Below are 26,828 nucleotides of genomic sequence, written 5' to 3' on the forward strand. Positions count from 1 at the left end.
TCTATGTGCGTGTGTGTCTGTTTAAGTGTGATTTTTATTTTTAACGTAGCTTTAACATTTTTCAGTCTTTGGGCTACGATATCTGGAGTGTGGCAGTTTATAGTGATGTCAGGCAATAGGGCATGATGCGGCATACATGTCTTACTGGGTATCCTGACACCAGACCTAACACTAACTCTTAAAAGCTGAGCGCCAAACGAGGCAGCTTTTAGTATTTTAAGTCTTTTTTATGACTTTGCCTGGTTTCGAATCTGAGACCTCCCGCATCCGAGACGGACGTTCTAACACTTAGGCCGCCGGAGCGGTAGAAGCGTGAATGTAACGGATAAAGATCTGAAGAAGAAAAACAATGTTGAGAGGTCCTGGACGTGCGGACATGAAAACTCAGAAAAAGTTAATATGTTTGCAAAAGAATTCTGACTTTACATATGGAAAATAAAACTGTTGATAAACATAGTTTATTCTAAAATAAATTTAAAACTTTTTATTGTATTTACCAATAATGACGCGAGCTATATCTATGACAATATCTAAGGTTATTTATGTTTGGTTTTGTTTATTTCACCCTTTATCTTTACTGAATTTCTACTTTTCTTGTAATATATTTTCTTCATGAAATACATAAATACAAATTTCAAAATTAAAGGATGATGCTTCTTCTAGTTCAATATCAATTATATAAAGGTCAGTTTGCGTCTAACTTCGATACATCTTGCGTCCAACCTTATATATATTAAAGTACTTTAGAGACAAATATGAGAAGACAAACATCTAGACAGACTGACAGAGAGAAAGGAAGCCCGATATTCTGATATCCGTTAACGATACAATTAACTTTAACTTGTTCAATAATATTACTAGACGTTTCATCCCCATATCTCGGTAAGCAATAGACTATTGTATTGACTTTATACGGAGAGCTTGCTTTCTTTATCTTATACTGCGTTTTCTTAGTACTGCTAATGTTGAGTCACTCTACGTGGCATGTGACTACGTTTCCCATTCATCAGTTGGTTAAGGGTCCATTTTACTCTTTGTTATGCGTGTTGATTGTTTGATGCAACCCTCGACAAAAAGGATAAAGGAATTCACACTTGACAAAGTGACCTAGTTTTATTACATTTATGGTTCACAAGAATGGTGTAGTTATTGTTGTCATGCTCCATGGCCCATATAACTGATTCATATTTATTTGTCTAAACCCCTCAGTTCCCAATGATATCAATTATATAAAGGTCAGTTTGCGTCCAACCTCGATACATCTTGCGTTCAACCTCATGTATATTAAAGTACTTTAGAGACGAATTTTAGAAGACAACCATCTAGACAGACAGAGAGACAAAGAGAACGGGAGCCGGATATTCGGATAGTATGCAGACTGACACCCATAACGTTACAAATATATATGACACTTCAACAGACTAAATATTCAAATTTCGAGCTATATTGGAAGACACAAACCGTTAAAATCAAACCTACGAGCAAGTAGGCAATGTCTAAGGTGAAATACTACGGTATTATGTTAGCATGGCAGACTAGTAAACTTACTGCGCATTCCTATTTGAATTAGCTCGGGAAACTGTACGCATCACAAACCAACTGTCTCTGGAACAAAAATGGATTTCATCTGGTAAAGTTGAATGGATCCTATAACACCATACCTTTATCACGATCTGTCTAATTATAGATTTGTGTTCCTTGTTTGTACCTATACCTACCCGTAATCGACTATTGGTAAATGCATTTGTTCTCACACATTGGTGACCAATGCCGATTAAGGTTACAAAATTTTCATCTATTCATCTGGCCGACAGACAATACGAAAAGCGTGACTGAGTTGTCTTTTTTTCAATGCCCTAGTTAATTGTAGTCAAGGGTTATAAATACCCCGTATAAATACCCGTTGTACGCCAGAAAAAAACTTAAACACTGTCAGTGCGGTCCAATTGAGAGGAATGTTATAGCGGAAAAGACAATTTTGATGATTACATGAATCACTTGAATAGTTACGTCCAGGTATCGGAAAGATATATTTATCATTTTGTAAACGAGTAACAACCAGTTTATCCTTATCTAAATACAGTGCAAAGAGACCGAATTATCTAACACAACAACGGTACGAACTTGGCTACTTTTCCAATTATATTGTAAAAGTGACCGGCCTAATCTATAAAAACAGATGATGCATTCGTTTTATTTTGTTTGTGTTCTTTGTGTGGGATTCGTGTCAATAACCAGTTTCCGACTGCCCCCAGTAACAGAATACAGTTATCGAGGTGAGTGATTTCTTTGTTTGGTTGTGGTGTTTATTTATTTATTTATTGGTTTGGGGGTTTCAGGGGAGGAAGTAGATCGGTGGGAGAGAAAAGGGAAACGTCATGGCAAATTCAAATTTGAAACAATCAGAGTCGATGAATATTGAAAGTCTTCGAACGTTTTGGAGTATGACATGCAAATTACATCCAATAATCGAAATTTATACTCAGAACTCTGACTTCTCCAGGTGCACATTTCCTATCCAACGCTGATACATGTAGATAGATCATGTGTTCACACTCCAGCACAAAAGGTGATGTCAAACGTCAAAGTCAACGTCAAAGTCAGGAAAACACCCATTGAAAAATTCCTCATCTAAAGATATCATGCAAAAGGGGTTAGGTTTATTTTAAAAATACAGTATTTACTTTTGCAGATAAGTAATAGAGCCCCTTGACGTTATGACATTAGGTTACAATCGAAGAATGTATTGAATATCACTTGTGCAACAGGAATGTGAACAAGTCAAACAGTAAAGTGCATTCTTATTCGTAGACGAGGCAGACAAAAATTCTAGTGTCATCGATACAACGTAGATCTGGATTTTCTTTTCGTAACCAATATTGAAAATTTGAATGAAAACACGAGCAAGCGAACACACACACTCACGCACAGACACAACAATCACAACTATATTTTTCGATTCAAGACCGGGCTACAGAATATGTACATGTTAATTCAATCGATCTTAAATATCCGGTTTTCCGAAAACTATTTTCAAAAACCGTTGTTTGTGTAAGGATGTAAATGTGTTGCAGTCAATGTTTAGGTTTGTGATTGTAATTAATTAATTATTGCCAAAGATTGCTTAAATGATAATAGAAAGCGGGGAGTTTCTGCCATATTGCCGCACAGGCAATGTTAAAGTTTAAGGGTATGAAATTACGTGCTAAAAGTTGAGTAGAATCCTTTATATGAATTGCAGCACGATATGAATTTTCTATAGCATGGTCAGGATTTCGAGTCAGACTCAATGCTTTTCTGAGATATTCTCCATGATACACATACAGGAAAATGAGAAATAAAATATTATCGATGAAACTAACTAAGAGACAAACTCGTCTATGTTTCATTTTACATTTGCAGTATCAAACGTAGGATTTTTTGCGTTACATAAATACAAACAAAACTACTTGTGCGCATATTTTAAAAGCACCGACTGCATACATACCCAGTTATCAGCCTACATACTTTGTCATACCAACGCAGCTGCAAACTTATATGCAGAGGTGATAGAGTGAAACTGACAGATTTGCTGACTCACCAACTTACTTTCTTCCCTACCTACGTACCTGCCAACGTATACAAAAAGATGAGAGACAGACGTTGTGAAACTGACTGCCTGAGTGACATACCTACATGACTGTTGCCCAGTTTATTTTTGCAATTTAAAAAATCAGTTATATTGTACAAGTAAAGCAATCGCGAATTCTCAGAAACTTTGTCAATCTTTAAGTGAAACCCATCAAGTTAAATCACTATCAAGACGCGTTTGTTAACTATATGTATTTCTTTAGAACGACAAAAAAAGAAAAAAAAACGTCTCTCGATTAGAGAACTATTTGGGACCAAAAGAGGATTTTAATTTCAAAATAAATATTTAAGTAGTCGAATGTATGATTAAATGGTAAAATCTTCACATGGAGAACAAAATAGCAAATGCTCTTGTTTGCCAACTAGAACACATTTTTACGTATGCAATATTGTACATACATGCAAAAAATCACGTCGCTTTTTAAGGGTGACTCAACAAAAAGTCCTTGACAGTGAATTGTATTAGTTAACTCAATGCAAGTTTGCTCAACAATATATATATATATATATATATATATATATATATATATATATATATATATATATATATATGTGTGTGTGTGTGTGTGTGTGTGTGTGTGTGTGTGTGTGAAATAATGGCAAAGATCCACCACACAGCCACAAATCTCTCAACGAAAACTAAAAAATACAAAAATTAGAAAATTAAATCAACTTGTCTCACCATATCAAATGTCTGCGCTTTGCAGCAATTTTCAAATTTCAAACAATCTTAGTTTAGAACCTTTCATGCATTATGTTTCTTCACAATGATCGTCCTATAGTTATAATTTGCTCAAGCATGTTTATTACAAGTTTGATTTCTTCTCCTGGGATAGGGCTAGAGGGTAGGGTTGGTTGTACATACATGTGAAAAACCTCTGAGTTTTTTGCGTCACAAGTCTGAGAATTGGCATGTGTGATGAAGGGCTTCAAGCGTTTACATAATTTATACTGATTTCCATGAATTTATATACAACTAATGCCGTCTGTTAGCTCCATCCTTAACTTTGAAACTGGAGTTTAGCCCTTGTGTCGCATCATGGAAATTATTAATTCCACACCTTATAATAAGTTCCGTACATACTTGTTGGGCATGAAACAACAAAGTATCGCACCAACTGATCGTTGCCCTTTTTGGAAGTACCTTCCCTCCAGTGTTTTATCCATGAGGCTCCGATATGTTTTTTCCAGAAGGAGACCAAACGAACGAAGCCAGGGCTGGACCATGAGGTTCTGTTTGGACCCTCCCCCAACAAGGCTACAGAAAAATCGCAAACACAAAAACGTACAGTCACCTGTCACTGATATTTGACCATCGTTTCATACTTGCGCATGTTTATTCGTTCCTATTCAAACATTGATTAAATATAGACATCTACTTCCTTATATGTGCCCTACTGAGGACAATCTACGATCTTTCTATATTTTGAACCTCCCACACCCCAACACTTGACCTGATTCGGCCCATGGAAGCGCGGCAATATGTTGTTTGCAAGTACATAATTATAGTTCGAAATGTGATGATAATAATAAACAATAATACAATTTTTGAGAGCTTTCTAAAAAGGTTTTGTGATATCCGCGACGCACCCTAAAACATGTAGAAAATTTCGAGCCGTGTCACGTCTAGAAGATCAAATTTCCTTTATGATCGCAATGTTCCTTGCATGACTGTTATCGAATACGTGATACTATGGGCGTGAATATAACTAGTTTGACAGTAATTGTTCAAATCGTCCGATACTTATAGGTCATCTGAAAGGCGATGCCGTGGATGATAGATCTACAATTATAATAAAAGAAGAAAATTTGGCTGACAAGGATCATTATAATGACTGACGTTACCCATTCAGCAAATGATACCGTTACTTTATGTATGCATATAATGTTGCAATTGAGTAAGAAGGAGGGATGATAATAGATTATCATCATTATTATTAGTATTAAATTTTTTTAAATTTTTTATTATTATTATTATTATTATTATTGTAGTTGTTGTTGCTGTTATTATATTATTATTATTATTATTATTATTATTATTATCTATCTCCTTGCTAATGTTCGCATCAAGATTTCCCCTGTGGTGCAGGATTATTTTTATGGGTTCCCCATATGGCCAAGTGTTCAAAGGTGTTCGCCTTTATAGATAAATTGGATCTCACCAATGTCTGCTTGAGATCGAGTAGCTCGGCCAACGTTGACAGATTATCCGCGTGAGGAGGTGGTATGTATCAGGATATTCCAGAGTTCTTCCTCCACCACATATTCTGGTGGTTATGTATAGCCTATCATGTGCTAAAAATACCCTTAAATCCACACAATATTTTGGGTGAAAACCCACCTTTTCTACCAAAGCGAATTTTTTAGTGTTTGTAATTCTAAAATCGCATGGTAATTTGATCCTTTGGATAATACATAATTCACGCTGTGCCCCAGATAATCACTAACACAAAAGATAGTTCAACTAAAAATGGAGTAGAAATCCTTAGTTAGGTTAGTCAACTGGGTCGAAGGAGTTGAACTTTACGCGAGACGATAGATCGCTCCTCCTACCGAATCCCGAAACGTGACGACCTGTGAATCTCCGAAAAACATTTGGCAAAAAGGTATGTTTCAGTGTTCATGATATGTTTATTAAATTACATATATCATTCGTAATATGAAAAGATTGCAATGTTGCATAAATTATACTGCAGCATACACTATTTTAATTGTATTTCAGGTTCGTATAGTAATAAGAAGAGTTTAATATCAGTTAATAATGACACTCAGTATCAAAGTGGTGAAAATCAGTTTTAAAGCGACTAGGGAACATACTGATGTAAAAGAAAATTCACTCCAGAAAATATAATTCATTTATTATACAGGCTTATCTTACTTTGAATGATTTATTTTTACAACTAAATCGTAAACAGTTCCTGCTAAATGTTTATATAATTTTATAATTCTAATCTGTTCGTGAAATTTAATTTTGATTCGTGATGTAATTTTTGTATTGTTGATTACAATTTTATTCCTCCATCAAGTTTAAATGAATGAATGAAAATAGTCACTCAAGGTCTGTAAGATGGAGGCGATGAAGCATTATTTTTAACGGACAAACCAACATTAAAGAGTAACATTTTCAAACTTTGAAATAATGCAAAAAGATGTTCAGTGTTTTCTAAAGAAGAACAAATACACACAAAAACAGAGTTAGGAGGTTCACGACCCAGATTCTAGCCTTCATATCTTTTACATTTTATTTCAATTTTTGTTTTCTTATTTTATATTCAAGTTTAAATGACGGGACGCGCTTTTCTAAACTTTTCTGCCAAAACAAATTCATGGTAACTGCCTGGAGGTGTGTATAATTTACTGGTCGAACAACGTGATTCACAATCAGCGATAGGTCAATTATATACTTGTAAATGGTCTGGTCCTTCGTTTCTTGGTGTGAAACATTCAGTCACAGCCTTGTTCAAGCAAAAATCGGTCTCAACTTTATCATGCAGTTCGAGAAGAAGAAAGAAAAAAAGATGTTTTTGACGGTCAGAGTTTGATCCCGAGCAGCTGACGTCATGTGGCTTAAACCGTGTCGTTCCGATGAATTTTGTTTACACTGCTCTTCATTTACATCCGAACGGCCATCAAGACGTCCTTGACAGACACTAGTAATCTAAGGAAAGCACAATAACAGTTATCAACTAACACGAACAACGAACATTGGTATCCGATCTTTTCTAATTAAGATGTATGTTTTCCCAGAGAGTTCTACTTATGAGATACACTATAGTATAACTGGGGTGGGGGGTGTTTAGTTGTTTTCTGAATAGTCGCGGAATCGTATTATTAGGGGAAACTTAAACAAGACAGTCAGTTATTTAGCAAAATCAAAATATTTTGAGAGTGAAAAAAATATTAAACTTTCTGAAAGACCAAATGAATGGGAGGAAACATGAGGTGACATAAATTAAGTCATAAATCATATAAAATCATTGGCTGCAATTTAATAGGTGGTTGAGAAAGTAGCAAACAAATGCTGCTGCAGAAAATATATATTTTGCATATAAATGTTTTCCTGCCAAACAAAATTGCAACTAAAGGTTTAAAATGCCTCTTAGTGCGACCACCATCTTTTGTCCACATGTTGTAATTTTAGAGGCAACATATTTGCTGTCTCACTCGTACTTGAAACTGAAAGTGTTATAGATAACGTAAAGATTACAATTTATGCAAGAAAATATGTAGTCACCGAGGCTACGAGGCTTTTATATATACATATTTACTCTCTAAAATCTTCACTATTGAGACTATTTTTATATTTTATTATTTTATTATGGAGTTCATTTATAGTATAAACCAACAGATAAATCGATATTCCGTTTTCAACAGATTAATTCCTTAGTATTTATTCACAGCAGCTAAAATTATTCAGTAACAAGAATGGTGCTATATCTCTGATTTTCTATTAGAAGACAGACGCATAAGTTTCCCCATGATTTTATTAGCTTAGGGGCCAAAGATTTAGTATTCGGGGAATGGGGTGACGGTAGGATTGGATTTTAAAACAAACATTTTAGTCCACATTAGATATTCTTGTTTTCATTTGAACACATTATAAACACAATAGAAAATAATAATTATATTCATTAGTTGAAACAAACTATTTTTGTAACAAATAATCTGGTTTCGCGCAGAAAACTTTCACCGTCATTCCCACTAAAATGGCTGGACCCTTAATTGCGTCTTGCTAGGAAGGGGTAGGTTACATATACTATGAATTATTAACGTAATTATCTAAATTTATCAAACAGAGGGTATTATTAATAAAACTTATTGGTCAATATCGTGGTGTTTGCTCATTAGTATCGTCCCGTAGCCAATTATCTCAAAAATATTATCAGTCATTTGCTACATTTTACCTGTCAATCACTATGTCAGGTAATGTCTTTTGCCTATCAACCGTGTCAATCGCTCTGTCAGGTGGTGTATTTTGCCTATCAGCCAGTCAGATCAAAATATGGAGCATAACCTCTCCGTGCCAGCCAAATTCAGACAGAAGAAAAGGGGTATTCCTTTTTTATTTTGAGGATTCCGCTTTTAAATTCGCTAAGCTAGAAAATAGGGGACAATTTAACACAAGATGGTGGATAAGATCCTAGTAAAACGAAAGAATTTCTCATTCCTAAAACGTGGCTTTAAGGACTCGCCGTACTAATGACATGTAATGTGAACCAGCCTAGAAATGGATTAACATAAGACAGAGTATATACGAGTTTGGATGGCCAGGCCATGATGACAATGAAAGTAACATTTAATGAAAAAAATATTTTGAAGGTTTATCTTTACTAAAAAAAAAAAGAAACGATGTTTTATTGATGGCATTTCAGTCTTTTTACAGACATGATTTTGGAATACTTATTACAAAAAATAGCTCTTGGTGTGGAACTGAAAACATATGTTTCATACACGTGTAGATCCAGAAAATGGCGTAGCTGATTTGATGGTTCCTTTTTCAGGGATGCTTGCATCAACAATATGCATATACTGATAAATATAGATTTGATCATGCGCATTTAGGAATTTAAAGCTATTGAATTTTTAACATCTTGATGTTCCATAGGGTGAGCTGAATTAGTATCATGAGTCTTTAAACGATATAGGCAAATTATAGATATGCAATAAGCAAAAGGTTTAGAATAATTTAAATTTGCAATGAAACCACTATCCCATATCCACTAAATCGTTACTGTTTCACAATTTATTACCGCATGTCTTATACTTAACATAGTAGCTGTCACTATTTAATTTAGTGGTATGCATGACATGTTAGCTGTCACTATTTAATTTAGTGGTATGCATGACATAGTAAGCTGTCACAATTTAACTTAGTCGTATGCAGTATGCATGACATAGAAGCTGTCACAATTTAATTTAATGATTTCCGTGACATGGTAGCTGTCACTAATTATTTTAGTGGTATGCTTGACATGGTAGCTGTCACTATTTAATTTAGTGGTATGCATGACATAGTAAGCTGTCACAATTTAATTTAATGATTTCCGTGACATGGTGGCTGTCACTATTTAATTTAGTGGTATGCATGACATGGTAGCTGTCACAATTTAATTTAGTGGTATACATGACATGGTAGCTGTCACTATTTAATTTAGTGGTATGCATGACATGGTAGCTGTCACAATTTACTTTAATGATTTCCATGACATGGTAGCTGTCACTGATTATTTTAGTGGTATGCATGACATGGTAGCTGTCACTATTTAATTTAGTGGTATGCATGACATAGTAACTGTCACAATTTAATTTAATGATTTCCGTGACATGGTAGCTGTCACTATTTAATTTAGAGGTATGCAAGACATGGTAGCTGTCACTATTTAATTTAGTGGTATGCATGACATGGTAGCTGTCACTATTTAATTTAGTGGTATACATGACATGGTAGCAGTCACAATTTAATTTAGTGGTACGCATGACATGGTAGCTGTCACAATTTAATGTAGTGGTACGCATGACATTGTAGCTGTCACTATTTAATTTAGTGGTATGCATGACATGGTAGATGTCACTATTTAATTTAGTGGTATGCATGACATGGTAGCTGTCACAATTTACTTTAATGATTTCCATGACATGGTAGCTGTCACAATTTAATTTAATGATTTCCATAACATGATAGCTGTCACAATTTAATTTAATGATTTCCATGACATGGTAGCTGTCACTAATTATTTTAGTGGTATGCATGACATGGTAGCTGTCACTATTTAATTTAGTGGTATGCATGACATAGTAACTGTCACAATTTAATTTAATGATTTCCGTGACATGGTAGCTGTCACTATTTAATTTAGTGGTATGCATGACATGGTAGATGTCACTATTTAATTTAGTGGTATGCATGACATGGTAGCTGTCACAATTTAATTTAGTGGTATGCATGACATGGTAGATGTCACTATTTAATTTAGTGGCATGCATGACATAGTAACTGTCACAATTTAATTTAATGATTTCCGTGACATGGTAGCTGTCACTATTTAATTTAGTGGTATGCAAGACATGGTAGCTTCACTATTTAATTTAGTGGCATGCATGCCATGGTAGCTGTCACTATTTAATTTAGTGGTATGCATGACATGGTAGCTGTCACTATTTAATTTAGTGGTATGCATGACATGGTAGATGTCACAATTTAATTTAGTGGTATGCATGACATGGTAGCTGTCACAATTTAATTTAGTGGTATGCATGACATGGTGGCTGTCACAATTTAATTTAATGATTTCCATGACATGGTAGCTGTCACTAATTATTTTAGTGGTATGCATGACATGGTAGTTGTCATTATTTAATTTAGTGGTATGCATGACATGGTAGCTGTCACTGTTTAATTTAGTGGTATGCACGACATGGTGGCTGTCACAATTTAATTTAATGATTTCCATGACATGGTAGCTGTCACTAATTATTTTAGTGGTATACATGACATGGTAGCTGTCACTAATTATTTTAGTGGCATGCATGACATGGTAGCTGTCATTATTTAATTTAGTGGTATGCATGACATGGTAGCTGTCACAATTTAATTTAGTGGTATGCATGACATGGTGGCTGTCACTATTTAATTTAGTGATTTCCATGACATGGTAGCTGTCATTATTTAATTTAGTGGTATGCATGACATGGTAGCTGTCACTGTTTAATTTAGTTGTATGCATGACATGGGAGCCGTCGGAATTTAATTTAGTGGCATGCATGACATAGTAACTGTCATTATTCCTACAACGTAGCTAATATTTTTGTTAAGTTTATATGTAGAAGAACTTCATTTAGGGAGAACCAACCATTCATGTTATGGTCTTTTATTATTTATTAATTAATTTATTTATTTTATTTATTTCAGAAAGTACATCAGTTGAATTACTTAATTTAGAGCATCCGCCTTCCTATCGACAACGTAGGTCAGACGACTGTTCTCCGAACCATATTGGTGTCAGGTTTACTGCAGACAATAATGAAGTCAAATTGTCGTTACAAAGAAATTATGACATTAATGTGAACGCTCCTTTGTTTGTCAACATCAATGGGACAATTACGCAGGAAACTCTCGAAAATTCGGAGGTGAGAATCTCATTTGATCCTAATAAAATGAATATTTTAAGGTCACATATCACATAGTTATATTCCAATAATGCTTAAAGGGTGTAGCCATTTAAAAAATAATTCCACTAATATAAACTCAAACTATTGGGGCACGTGTAAATAAGAAAGTTATTTTGTTGGGGTGGAAGGTGGGGGTGTTGTTTTTGTTTTTGTTTTACTTTCATCCCTCTTCTTTTATATTTTGACTTAGTATTCCTATTTTTTTTCTATTAAATTTTAGTCGTCAGTCAAAAACAGCCAGACAGATTACCTATAAAATTAGAAACGTAAAGGTTTCTTGATTGTTCTAGATTTCACAATAGTTTGTGCATCTTATACAAAACTCTTTCCCGAAGACGCAATTTACCTGAGACCGTCTCATCATTAGGTGGATCTAATCATTAAACAAGTAATGAAAGTTTATCACATGAAGATTATTGTATATTGCCATATTTGATAAATAGCGTCGGCATTTTTTCCGTTATCAGCTGCTATTATAAGATTATATTCTTAAGGTATATGAGATCTAGAAAATGTTTCAATGTGACTTTTAAGGATTCATATAACAGCTTTATAATCCTATAATATTTAAAGGCTGTTTACATTTAAAACATATTTCCTCTAGTTACAACTCAGACGTTTGCAACCCCTTTAAATAAGAAAACTACTTTATTAGACAGAAAAAAATGTTTTGTTATCTCTTCTATAAACAAATCCTTACTGGTCAACCACCTTGACTATATTTCCTAATTTATATCGCGCCTATATATTTTGGAATAACAAACGATCCCATTTATGCTTTCCGTCATGTACCAATTAAAGTAATTTAGATTGTTTCACTGTGATTCATCATTTTATACTTCAGAACGTTGCTGTTTACCAAGACTTGGAGAGCGGCTCTGCTATCTTGATTCAGTGTGTCCCAAGCACGAGGAAATTCGAACTGGTAAAAGAGTTATATTAAATAATTTGAAACTTTCTAATAAGGCACTGATTACCTATATTATATTTTATCTTACTGTGTCTTTTCCTTCCTTTAATCCGTGTTTACTGTACGGCAGTCTCTCAATGAGCTTTTAAAGTAAAACTGGAACATATAAAATGTGATTATAGTTACATTTAATGAATGGGGAAGCGAACCAAAGTTAGGAATCTTTATTCAACAGCATTGAAAATTAAATGTACTGGTCCACCATCCCCGCGCCAAAAAAAGTTTGATACTTTTTAAGCGTTAAAATATATCGTTTTCCCTATTATTGAGAGAAGGACTTGGTTAACGCTGACTTTAGAAATTTAGGTCACAAAATATCAGTTCTTGAAAGAAAGAATAAAACAAGAAAAGTTTCATCTGAAAAATTGGGAAATTGTGGAATGACACGCAGACCTGCCATCTACTAAAAGGTAGCCCCAGGTGGCGGAGTGATCTAATGGGCTCGCCTTTACCAATCACCTATGACTTCGTCAGATCAAGTCTCTGCTTCGGCCAACGTTGGTATGTGAGAAATCTGCCAGTAGCTTCCCGTCCTCTTCTACCACCATTTATACTTGCCGTCATAGCAAATTTTGTGTTGAAAATGGCGTTAAACCCCAAAACAACAACAACAGACCTTCGAGCAGATATTCAAGTTTTATTTTTCTGAATTTTTTAATTTTGATAAAAGCGCCATCTCCAACATTAATATAAATATTTTACCAAGAGTGTGTAGTTTACGGCCCACTCTATCGTTACAGTTTGGTACATTTTATAATGGTTCTGAAGAGCTGATGATAGAACCCGAGTTAAATGAAGGACAAGAGGTGTTCCCGGCTGCAAACCTGGACGAGATTCAAAGTCGGGATGCTAAATCAAAGAAGGAACAAGTCTTACAAGATCAAGATCTCAAGGAGAAATTTACTATCTCACATCACGTAATATACAAAGGAAAGACGATGAGACCTAAAGAATCTGATTTCATATTGAAAGGTAAAAATTAATTAGCAGAGCATTCACCAATTAATTACCATAAAAACTTCGAAACAATTTAGTCTTGTAATATCTTCCTTTAAAATGTTGTGCTGGATATGATCCTCAGTACAGTGTGTTAGTCAACATGTCGGGATCATTATAAATGTCCATGTGTTCGCTGTTGTTCAGTATTATTCATCATCTTGGTTAAACTATATGTGAATGAACAAAATCAAATGTTTAAAATATGTATTTATTGACATTCCGTATCTGAGATTTCATTTTAATAAGAACGGCTTGTTGAAGGAGTGTGTTATGGATTGCTAACTAAAGCAAAATAAAGAATGCTAGTATTTGCATCAGCTAGTATATCACTGATTAAAGTTTACCCTATCAGCGGTTCAATAAATAAATTTAAAAACAAATTATATATATATATATATATATATATATATATATATATATATATATATATATATATATATATATATATATATATATATATATATATATATATATATATATATGTGTGTGTGTGTGTGTGTGTGTGTGTGTGTGTGTGTGTGTGTGTTATCGTCCCTGGCAAATGTATTAACTTCTTTTGTTAAGCACCCATTAGTCCAAACTTCAAACTACGGGTTTGTGGAGTGCTTTAAGTTTCAAATAACCGGGGTCTCGTGTCCGAGTAGTCTAAGGCGCTCGCCTTTACAGATTATTATCATCTCAACTCTGTGTCTCGGGCTTGGCCAATGTAGAAATGTGAGAAAGCTAGCCGGTAGCTTCTCGTGAGTCGGTGATTCTTTCCGTTGTTTTCCCTGGTTCCTCCTCCACCATATAGCCAATCTTGTGCTGAAAAATGGCGTTAAACTCTACAACAACAACAACAACAAATGTCCGCGTGAATTTGAGTCTTAAGCTCGGCTAGCATGAGTATGTGAGACAACTAGTCAGTAGCTTCCCTTCGGTGGCCGGTTCTTGCCGGGTACTTCACCAAATATACTGGCCGCCATGTGTAGCCTACCATATTGTAGAAAATGGTGTTAAGTTCATAACCAGTAGTACAGCAATAGCAACAACATATAGTCACGCCTGTTACACATATCCGAGGAGTACTAGACAGTATCCTAGTGACAGAGATCGTCGTGTTTCCAGTGACACCCCTTTCATAAAATAGTTTACTTGTCAGCGAAGAATAGAAGAATTAAATTTTAAGTCAAATAGATGATAACTACACATAGTGAAATCAAGTTTACGACAAGAATATCAATATACCAGCAAAATCAGTCATGATAAAATTAACTTAATCGCTGTTATCGTTTGTAGATACATTAAAATTATTTTCAATTCATGTGGGAAAGAAATAGATATGATACATTAGATTATTTTAACACCCACCCCCTTGACTGTCAGAACAAATGGCTGTCTTATTGGTTTCATTGATTGATTTATTGACACTATTTTTTCTCCATAAACAGCAGGTTTGCATCCAAAACACCGAGCTGGTACAGGACACATTGCACGCGATAAACGTGCAACTACTGCGTACCAAGTTGAACTGTTGATGGTAGCGGACTACTCAGCATATAGCTTGTAAGTATATACATCAAAACGCTTTGAGCAACAACAATTTTGATGAGCCATGTCTATACGTTGTCTATGTTGCAGACAAATGCGAGAGAACGAGAGTAATGTCGACCGGCTTCTTAGTCGGCATGAATGCAAAGACAGCGTTGAATTTACTTTTTTTTAAATCAATTTGTGTAAGTCCTTAGCTCTGAAACAAGTCAGTAAAATGTGAGACAGAACTAAAATGGGAGACACTACTTTCAAAATACCCGTTATATCTAGTTGATTTAAAATAGGGTTATTTATTATATGATTGCCCTCCAAAGTCTATTGGATACGACTGTAATGCAGTGGTTCATTGTATTCAATCTGCGCAAAAAGTGCGTTGGCAAACATACAAACTATCGGCACTTGTGTAAGTAAACTATCATTATTTGGAAACATTGCACATATCTGAAGCATTATATGTAATGGCACGATATGAACGAAGTTAATGACCTATATGTTGTTCAATTTCGATTCTTCTTAAAGTAGTAATATAGGTGTCAACTGTAATGGCACGGAACAGAGAACAAATATTATAGTCATGTTGACGGTTATGTATATATATATATATATATATATATATATATATATATATATATATATATATATATATATATATATATATATATGCAGTTTTGGAATAGATGTAAGGAAATATTTCACTGATAAAGTGGAAACATTTTGTGTTGTCAGGACTATTTCTTGTAAAACATTTCCCATTGTTTTAAAGATGTCCTCTAGTTAACATTACCATATAGTTTATTTATTGCCACGAAAATCCATATGATTAATAAAGTTAGTATTCTACCTTGCCTATATAAAATCTTATTGTAGGCACACTTAGTGTCATTGGAAATCAATTTCGTCTTGTTTCAACGATTCTAATGAAACGATCCAAGCTTTGCAAAGGAATTTAAGACAGTAATCGAAGTTAACTAAAGAAAACAATTTAAGGTGGATATTTCTGTTCTCTGTAGTTAAAATCTACAATCGTTTATCTGTGTTTCTTATGAGTTGCTTCTCAGTATTGACATACATGGAACTTTATTTTTCTCACTGGGCATATTTATGGGCCATATAATTAGGCATATATAATTTACATGTAGTAATTTATAAGAGGACAATATGTAATTCAACGAGTACCACTGCTCAAAACAATGTCGCCATATCAATAACAATCAAGCTTTGTTTCGACTTCTTGGATTCCTTCTATACTGAAACTTCAATGTCACGTATATGCTAGCTAGCAATTAACATATACGTGCTATTAATTGTCTTCTGCAACATGTTTTGTCTTTTTTTTTTGGAGGTTGGAGACTAATTTTGTACGCACGCACACACAATAGTTTGTATTCTCTCTCTCTCTCTCTCTCTCTCTCTCTCTCTCGCGTGTCGATATTGGATTTACATCAACTTATCTATCCATCCATCCATCCATCTATCCATCCAACCATCCAACCATCCGTCTCTCTCTCTCTCTCTCTCTCTCTCTCTGTATCTATCTATCTATCTATCTATCTATCTATCTATCTATCTATCTATCTATCTATCTAATATTTATGTAATTCAAAATTTCAGCTGGTTGAGAAAATCTTCATCAAGTGCCGCGGCTAAAGTATTGTTGAGACAGTTCTACGCGTTTGTGCTGAATGGAGTAAGTATGGTTTCACATCCGGCAGGTATCACACATTTGATGAAAATTTCAGCTGTTCGGTGCTTTCGTTTTAGCAAGCTTAGGTCAGGTGTTTAGATTGATTATATATCCGGCCGGCCACCAGTCTGGGGTCAACACCAAAGCTTTTCGTTTTTGTGCTTTTCGCAGACAATATTCCTCGTAGGTGCATACGTTGGAATCTGGATGTGCCATATAGCGTAATATGCCGTTAACATAATATTAAGTCGCTTAGGCCTATATTTACGTTCCTGTAATGTTGTTTAACTCCTTTTGTTGAGCTCATTTTCTTAGGCACTATTCCTTGTCGAGTTACATAACGTATATGTCACTGCGTCATGAGCAATGATACGGCCATCAGTGAAAACCATGTCCTAGTTAATCTAAGTTGCATGATTCAAAGAGCTGTGCTTACCTGTGCATTGGATTCAGGTTTCACTTTGGTTATGGTTAGTGTTAATGTATTTCTCAGACTTTCTTGTTCTGATAGCCACAAATGTTGCTATCCAGATGTGTCAATCCATGGTTCGAACTAACAAAAATATTTACAAAAGATTTATATACAATGTGTGCAAATAAATTGATTGTATTAATTGTTTTGCATTCCGGCCTTGTCTTCTTTGATAGCTTTCTTGTGGAACCAAATTGTTGCTTCACTTGTCTTGTATGAGCAACAGACTCTGCAGTACCAAATGCTGATAGAATTAGGTTTAAATGCTTAAGATAAAAAGGTCATTATTTACTGAAACTATGAGCCATTTTAAAATCCTTGCAAACAGATATATATATGCACATGTATACAATAAGTATTGCTTATAGGAAAGTAACTTTTAAAATTACTATTTCAGATTGATCTTCGATACAAGAGCCTCACTGGATCGAGTTTCACCATAACGGTTCTATTTGCTGGACTTTACATTGCAGAAGTATGCGTATATCTATTTATCACTTTTGTCTGTCATCCTGTCTGTCTGCTATCTTTCCATCTAATAATATATTCATCTACCCGTTCATCTCTCTCGGACAATAAAAATTAGTCCTGCATTTATTCGTCATATTCGAATCTTTAATAAAAGTTCATTAAAGTATTCGCTTGCCCTCTCGTTATGTTTGTAACAGCCACCCACCCACCCCACACACTAAACATGTATAGACGAAAGCCATCACGGATGTAAAAATGCACAAAACTTCGTCATTTTATTCATCAAATTATAAATTCTACTCTGACTGTCCCTAACACTGTCATCTACTGCGTGTTTCAAACCAAACAGGTGTTTCTGTACTAACACGGCGACATATTTGCATGGGCCAGTCTATTTCTTCTCCGACAACACACGTGATGTAGTTAGTTGTCTCCAATAAGCTCTTAAACATTCCTTTCATTTCTGTAATATTAGAAGTTACATTCCCTAGAACACGCGTGTCACTTCAGTTTTTGTATTTTGCTAATTTTGTTTTGAAATATTAAAATATTTAGTGCAACTATTGGTGGCAGACGACAGTTTTGCATAGAAACCGTAAAGGGCAGTGAGCAATCTGGCATGGTTATTTATAACGACAGCCTCTGCTTGGTTTGAATAGTGAAAAATACGACAAAATTAAAGGTTACCTGGCGACAGTCAGGTTTGGAATTATACATTGATGAATGCAGTGACTATGTTTTGTACATTTTGTATATCCTTGTCTATTTTGGTTTTCGAAATCGGTTGTTGATGTATTAGATGAAACTACAAATGATGTAATTATTCCTATGACGTCACGAACACCTGCAATTGCAGATTGTCTAGCTGCTTTAGTACTAGAAAATTACAATTTGCCTGTCTGTTAATTTATAACTACATCAGATTCGTTGACCGCAAACTGAATATTTGTAAACACTTTTTATTATGTTAAAGCTCTCATAAATCACTAACTACTATATTAATACCGGTAATCGACTATCATCAGTTTTCAACCAGTATTTCCTCGAGAAAAATGAGAAAAATAATTCATCGCGCACAGCGGTGTTAGATATGTAAATACCAACAGTGGAATAATTATTCCTTGGTAAGAAACTGGACAAATCCTCTTTCCTGTCCTTAATATCTGACCTCTGTGGCGGGATTTCTGTATCCCATATCAGTGTATATGACAGATTGTCTAATTCTCTCGTTAATATGTTCGAGGTTTGTACGTTTTGTCCACAAAGAAAATTAGAATTCGATGATATTCTCATTGTAATGTATTTGATTTTGTATTCATTTTTTTGTTCTATACATTAAAAGTCTCTTTCAATTGATATAGTGTTCTTTGACCAGTTCATAGCATATTTTATTTTCTACTTCCTTCCGATATGTAGACAACATCAAACGCTTTGTGGACAGAAAGCAGAAAGAACCTTTCAGGTTCTGTGTATCAAGTCAACGCTGCGGCGGCCTTGGTTGACTTTGAATCCTGGATACAAAGTAGTTCTAACCTACCTGGACATGACCATGCCATGTTGTTTACAGCGTAAGTATTATTGAAACAATGTACAAGCTCCATCCCATACATGCTAATTACAATTTCTGTGTCACTCCCAATAAAGTTGGCACTATCATAGATTGTAATGATCATTTATAAACAGCATATTTCATAGCTAATTTGTGTCCTTGTTTGTATATTGTATTTAAGATAATTATCATTGGTAGGCAACATGTTTATTTTGGGATCTGAGTTCAGGTCAATCTTTTTTTTCCTGGGAAAAATAACATGGTCTATCTGATTTTTGTCGGGGTCATTTGCTGGCATTTCAGTAAACAGACCTAACCTTGCTTATAGTTTGGGGTAATTTTTCATTTAGATGATGGAGTTTCTTCTGAAACGTTATTGCGACATAGGTCAAGTCGGATTGCAAATAAGGTTGTTTAAATCAAAACTATTAATTCCTGTCTGAAGATCAGTAAATGGTGGAACCAGTTTTAAGTTGTGTTCGTTTATAATCTGAGAGAACTAATTTATTTAAATTCTTCACTAGAATTAAAATGTGCTTATTGACTTTTGGAGTAAATCACTATTTTGGAATTGTTTTGAATTCATTCCAGGTTATTAGGGATTATATGATTTGTGATACATCAATACTGTTAAGCACATCGGCACATTTAAGGCTACGGACACATCAGCACAATCAATAATGGAATTCATTCGAGACACTTAATAATTATGTACTTGTGATATAAATTCAGGACTATTTGGGGTTTAATACGTAACAACCCCGTACGTGCTTTTTAAATGTTCACCATGTATTATAAGGAAATATATTATTTGTTGAATTTTACTAAACTTGTAGGTGTTGCTTTTTATCTTCCTCAATTTAAGAATATATATTTGTAATGCTATTTTACCCATGTCAGTGTACTGAATATCATATATATGCAGGTGGTTTAGTATCACATGGATACAATTTAAGCTGTAAAGTAGTGAGTAGAAGTTACATAATAAAAATGCTAAAGGTAAACAAACCATTAGGAAATCAAAAGGTTGATTTGAAACATACTCCAATAAGAGATTAGAGAAAATTCTTCAAAACGATGTAATAAAAGATCAAGGTTGAAAGGTTTGAATCTCCATTACAAGAGAATGCTTGTGTAAATTGTACAATGCGTTTTTAATATTATCTGGAATTATTATTATTATAATTATTATTATTATTATTATTATTATTATTATTATTATTATTACAGGTATGATTTGGAAGCTAATGGCAACAACGCTGTGGCCGGTAGGTTCAGTATTTTGGATCTTTCTATGTGTAACGAATGTCAAATTGTATTATCAGATCACAAGGACTGATTATTTCATATAAAAGAAATAGGATTTTAAAAATACTTCAGCTTCAATTGTCGTGAATGTGGAAACTTGTTTGCGAAAATTAACGTAGTTGTGAGATTTAAATACAAGCAAGCAAGAGCACATCCAAATCAAAATACTAGCTGGATCACAATGAAGTAATCATTGTAGAAATACAAACAATTACATTCATTCATAACTAGACATATATCAGTGTATGTATGTTCTTACACTGGTATCTAATTACAAGCTTATAGACAAACATATTGACCTATTTACCTCCTTACTTACTTGCTTATTTACTTGCATTGTCAGGTCTGGCTTATCTTGGAGCAGCCTGTACAACCTCTAGTCAGTCAATAGTAGAAGATAACTTTGATGCCAAATTGATGACCATAGCGGCACATGAACTTGGACATAGGTAAATATTCTCATTGTTGCTCACCTACTTATCCTTTCACGTTTCTAGAGATTGATTGTTTAAATGTGTTTCACGGCACAACAGCACATCCAAGAGTACTCTTTATTCTTTGCTCAGACCAGTATATTAAACTGTCTTGCCAGGACACAGGCAAACAGATCTTCAATATATATGCAGTTTTTAAGTGAGATCAGTGACATAGCAGTGTCTTTCAATGCTGACCGAATTAACACTTATATAAAAATGACAATTGAAATTTCGTTGTTATAATGTTTCACTTTGAGAGAGATGCAATTCAATGTACGCGACGGATAAATAATCTAACATTCAATATTTAATTTATGGTCATAATGTTTCAATATCAATTAATGGATATGGCTGGTGGGGTAAAGTAGTAAAGGTATGACCGTGTAAATACATATATTCCATGTGTATAGTGATATAGGGTATACCACTTAGATGACGTATGTAAATATTAATGTTTACCTGAATTCTCAGCTCTCAACGTTGTGAAATTAAATATATTTTAATTTGAATACATATAGCGGTTGGTAAAGCAACTTAGTATATTTCTGAAACAGTTCATATAGATTTTCATTTAAATAATGCTGATTCCAACTTCTCTCAGTCTCGGAGCCTGGCATGATGGGACTCAGGACGGGACGGGAAATTCGTGTTCACCATCACTGGCCTACATAATGTCAGCCTCGGTAACATTATCAAATTTAGGAACACCTGGATTCCAATACAACAAAAACCTTTGGAAGTTCTCTTCCTGCTCCATGTCATATTTCCAGACATATATCAATACACTCAACAGGTGACCACCTACATCTCTCTCTCTCTCTCTCTCTCTCTCTCTCATTTTTGTATTTTTATTGTGACTATAATTTTACTGAATCAATACTAAAATAGTTGCCTCTTCGTATCCTCTCGTGCCTACCCGTAAATGGTCTACCTATGTTGTTTCCATCAGACTGAACTAAAGGAAGACAGTGTTACCTCAGAAGGGAAACATTTGATAGAGCATTCAGATTTTGTGAACTGTACATCAGAAGAAATATTTAAATAACAGAGGAATAATTTTATTTTGCTGCGTTTGATGTTATTAGAAAACAGTATCTCATACAATGTATATTATGTACAACCGAGATTGAAACATATGTCTAGCAGTGATGTAGTGGCGATGTATAATTTATCACGCTGCTTGTACAGATCATTTATTATGAGAGGTTCTTTTATATCCATCCGATTCAGATCACGTGAAAATGTTACTAACTGGAAATAGGTGTAGAAGTAAATAAAGAATGTATACCTCACCTGTATTGAAGAAAGAGTGGCTTTCTAATTGTATATATCATAAATAGAATTTTGCCTTATGGCCAGAGGCCTTATATTATTGAAATAAATTTATTATTATCATCATTATTATCATCATTATTATCATTATTATTATTATTATTATTATTATTATTATTATTATTAGTTTCAGTAGTAGTGGTAGTAGGCTCCTCTATCCCCACGTTGTATTCGTTATATTTTACATGTGTGAATAACCGATATGAATACGAACTCTGAGGCATTACGTAACATACCGATAACAAAAACAAGTTAAATTTTTGTTTATTTCAACATGTTTATTTAAATTTTACTGACAACGATAACTCTTTCTTCGATTTATTGCTTTTGTACAAATTTTCACACTTGTTTATGCCACTTTAAGTTTAGGAAACTTGCCATATTATTTTGATCTTATCAAAAAACAACTTTGCAAGAGAGGAAAGTTCTTCAGATAACTTTATAATCATTGTAAAATAAAAGCTTCGTTAATGTTTTCAATTTATATCTTTTTCAGCACCAATTGCCTGACGAACCTGAGTGTGGGATACAACTCTACCGCTCTCTCTCCATATGACCAGCAGAATCCTGGTCAGGTTTATCCAGCGGACACCCAATGTCGGTACACACAGGGCAATGACTCCTATTTATGCAGAGTAAGTTGCTCCAAAGTCTCAACAACAATCATTCTTTAATATTTAAAACTGCCTGATGATGAAAGACAAAGTCCTTGATATTCGTGAAAGACAAACGTCAAAATTGTTGATGATGGCACTGAATACCGTTGCAATCGTCATACTTGTAGCTGATATGAATGGGCAATCATTATCACCAGCATAATGAATACTATTCTCTTTCCTTTCTCCTCCATTTCGTTGTCGGTGTCATTGTTATCATTGACATTTTCCTAAATGCATAATCATTCCTGTCATTGTTTAAGTCATTAACATAATTAACATTGTTATTATCATTATCGTCATCATTACGAGATGTAATTCCAGTATATGCCATGACGAAAATCTTGGCTTTCTTTTATGTAATGTTTGGGAATTCATTTCAACTGGAATTGCTGATGTGTTAAATGAGAATAACTGACCATAGCCTAAAATATTATTTGAATTTGTATTTAGTTAAGTAAACATTATTCCTCTGCATGTAGGGATGTGAAACGGCCTGCAAACCGTCAAGCTGCAACATCTAAACGAGTCTATAAAATGATATTAAAACACGGATTGGTATTTTGTTATCCACTTTATGCAACATTGATTAAATTTACTTTTACTTAAAAGATTTAGTCTTTCTGGGTATAATATTATTGTTTATAACCCACAGGCGCACGAGCCATCGTATACAGGGGGATTTCATAATTCTCTGATGACCAAATATAGCGCAAAGACGAACATTTCACATAGCCATTAAAACAACAACAACAAAACCAACAAACAAAAATCCAGCAAAAAATAAAAAAAAATAAAAAAATATACAAAATAAAACGAAAACACGAAGAAAAAAAAAATACAATGAAATATTCAACCAATCTGTCCCACTCACTGACCCATTTAAGAAAATAAACGTCTGCTATATTTGGAAAACAGACCCATAACCCAAAGAGATTAGAAAGCCTTTGAACATGTCATATCATATAGAGTGGCGTTGCAACTATGTGACAAACATCATTATTACATGTTAGGTATAGTTTTCCTATAGTGCGTGCAGTTTGATATTTTTTATATTACCACACGTTAAACTATCACTTTATATAATTCTGATTAGTCCAAATAAGCCCATGAAATTATTGTGCAGAATCTTCTTTACTGATTGGCTGCGATCGTGGGAAAACTTATTTAACCCCGCCTGCTGTAATTCATTGTGTTCAATGATTATTTTTGGTCGCCATTTTTCGAATCGACTCGAGAAAGGGAATTGGGGTGGGGGGTGGGGGAAATGGTCTCTTCTGTTTCAATATGGCTAAGTATCACCCCCACCCTTACGGGGTTTGTTATGTCATGTTTACCTTTCATAACATGAAAAATCGTTAAAACCACATGACAAAAACATTAACAACAACATGTAAAACTATGGGTATTGCTTGTGTGGGGTTGGTGGTGAGATAGACGGTATATCTGTAGCACGAAATTCGTCCAATATACAAGCGTGGTTTAAATGTTAACTTCCAGAAGTAAACAAACTCACCTCTGTTAACAGAAGAATGTATACATAAACCGGTCTCCAAACTGACAAAATTTTATCCAACCACATCATATTTACTCGGTATATATGTGATGCAATTCCGAGTCAAAATGAAATTAGTTTGCTTATTCTGTAGTCCACTGTTCCAGCTCAAACACTGCAAATATCTGGCCACAAATAATTACAGTAAATGTGGGAATTTCTGCATCCAGTAACCCTTCTTTCACGTGAATATCGCAATATCTTAGTAATGTTTAGTTGTAAAAGTGACACTTGACGGTTATTTAAACATGGATCGCCAACTATACGTATAGTGCATCAAACAGTGCGACATCACACACATTGGACATTCTGTGTTGAAAAATGATTTTGTTTGTGTGAAACATTCTGTTTATTCGGAAGGACGCTTGTTCTTTGATTTATTGTTTGTAAGAAAAGTATAATATACTGTAAAACGTCAATACTAGTTCAACCTTGATTGGGATTGGGTTTTTTACGCACAACAAATGAAAGATGCAACGTCTTTCAGAATGAATGGAGTTATTTGTTCTTTTTTCAATCTAAATAATTTCCACTGAAATACAAACTATGTCATAAAAAGAATCTCAAATGGGTAATGATTTAATATTGAATTTATGAAACGAGATGAATAATGTCCAGCTTTTGCTCGCGAATGCTCACAAAAGCTGGACATTATTCAACTCGTTTTATAAACTCAGTATTAAATCATGACCCATTTGAGATCCTCTATGTAAGCATTACACGATGGTCCACTGTACCGAAAGTAGCACTCGCTTGCACACGCTGAGGAGGTGGTCGCTTGCACACGCTGAGGAGGTGGTCGCTTGCACACGCTGAGGAGGTGGTCGCTCGCACACGCTGAGGAGGTGGTCGCTACATGTAGGCGATATATAACGAATTGTACGAGCATCTGGATATAAAGAAGGAGAAAAAAACTTCACTACAAACAAAAAAGATTTTTTTACCTGAAAAACGGGTCGGGAAACAATACTTAATCGAGAGATTGTTTGATCATTAAATTATGTTTCGTATTGTTTTGTCTCTTATTATTATTATCATTATTATTATTATTATTATTACAGACTATTTATGGTGGAAATTACACCAACTTGTGCACAGCATTTTACTGCCTAACTCCTGGAAGATCTTACTGTAGCCTCAGTATAGCTGCAGAGAGGACCACATGTGGTGATAGGAAGGTAGACTGTCTATATATATGTATGTATATATATATATATATATATATATATATATATATATATATATATATATATATAGAGAGAGAGAGAGAGAGAGAGAGAGAGAGAGAGAGAGAGAGAGAGATGTGTGTGTATTATGGATCAGTATGAGAATTATTCAGATATATTACTGTACACGTTTCATATGGATATATATATATATATATATATATATATATATATATATATATATATATATATATATATAGTCATAGTCATTTAGCAAGTTTAAGTTTTGGAAAATACTCTTCTATTGCAAATAATGCATAACTTAAATGGTTGAATGTCCAATGCTTCTATCAGTTTAAAAGACTGGTTGCTGTATATATTTATATAAAAGGATACACTATTCACAAACGTTAATTCGAAAATTAATAATACATTAGGTTTCACGATAGTAGGTTAAAATGTTTTAATGTGATGTAACTCAAATTCTCCAATAAAATAATTTTTATTTTACAGTGGTGTGTAGCCGGAGAGTGTGTGACAACAACGGAAGCTCCCTCTGTAAACGGTAGGTTGGAATTATCAAGAAATAGTACACGTGCTTTAATATACTTGAACTGTATGCATGATAAATTATTGTCTGGCATTAATGGAGAAACTTGGGTATAATTTTTTGGCGGAGACGGCTACGTCTTCAACAAATCAGTAAGCCTTTCCAAGCCGAAGATTGGTAATTTACGTCACGCATCACAAAATACCTAAACACCTAATACAAAAAATACTCTTATCGTAAATTACTAAACACTTATACATTCGAATATTCCAAGAATTTCTCATGTTATTAAATTCAACGTGGTCCAT

General features: G+C 34.2%; 1 protein-coding gene and 1 long non-coding RNA gene across 2 annotated transcripts in view; one reads left to right on the forward strand and one right to left on the reverse strand.

Moving 5' to 3' along the window:
- The window catches only part of LOC149791021 (uncharacterized), a 74,551-nt gene extending 72,912 nt beyond the window's left edge, over positions 1-1,639 (reverse strand). The window contains exon 1 of the long non-coding RNA XR_016423912.1: positions 1,549-1,639. This is a non-coding gene — a long non-coding RNA (uncharacterized LOC149791021). The remainder of the gene's footprint in view (positions 1-1,548) is intronic.
- Positions 1,640-1,930: 291 nt separating this feature from the next.
- The window catches only part of LOC149791022 (uncharacterized), a 38,185-nt gene continuing 13,287 nt past the window's right edge, over positions 1,931-26,828 (forward strand). Inside the window, exons 1-14 of the mRNA XM_089973271.1 lie at positions 1,931-2,276; positions 11,540-11,757; positions 12,644-12,724; positions 13,510-13,741; positions 15,199-15,313; positions 16,913-16,988; positions 17,855-17,932; positions 19,345-19,496; positions 20,708-20,745; positions 21,129-21,234; positions 21,863-22,054; positions 23,090-23,228; positions 25,866-25,982; positions 26,484-26,535. Coding sequence (XP_089829397.1) covers positions 2,180-2,276; positions 11,540-11,757; positions 12,644-12,724; positions 13,510-13,741; positions 15,199-15,313; positions 16,913-16,988; positions 17,855-17,932; positions 19,345-19,496; positions 20,708-20,745; positions 21,129-21,234; positions 21,863-22,054; positions 23,090-23,228; positions 25,866-25,982; positions 26,484-26,535 — 1,693 coding nt within the window. The 5' untranslated portion in view covers positions 1,931-2,179. The remainder of the gene's footprint in view (positions 2,277-11,539; positions 11,758-12,643; positions 12,725-13,509; positions 13,742-15,198; positions 15,314-16,912; positions 16,989-17,854; positions 17,933-19,344; positions 19,497-20,707; positions 20,746-21,128; positions 21,235-21,862; positions 22,055-23,089; positions 23,229-25,865; positions 25,983-26,483; positions 26,536-26,828) is intronic.

Source organism: Sinohyriopsis cumingii, chromosome 10 (genome assembly GCF_028554795.1).
Source record: "Sinohyriopsis cumingii isolate HCF-2022 chromosome 10, ASM2855479v2, whole genome shotgun sequence".
NCBI lineage: Eukaryota > Metazoa > Mollusca > Bivalvia > Unionida > Unionidae > Sinohyriopsis > Sinohyriopsis cumingii.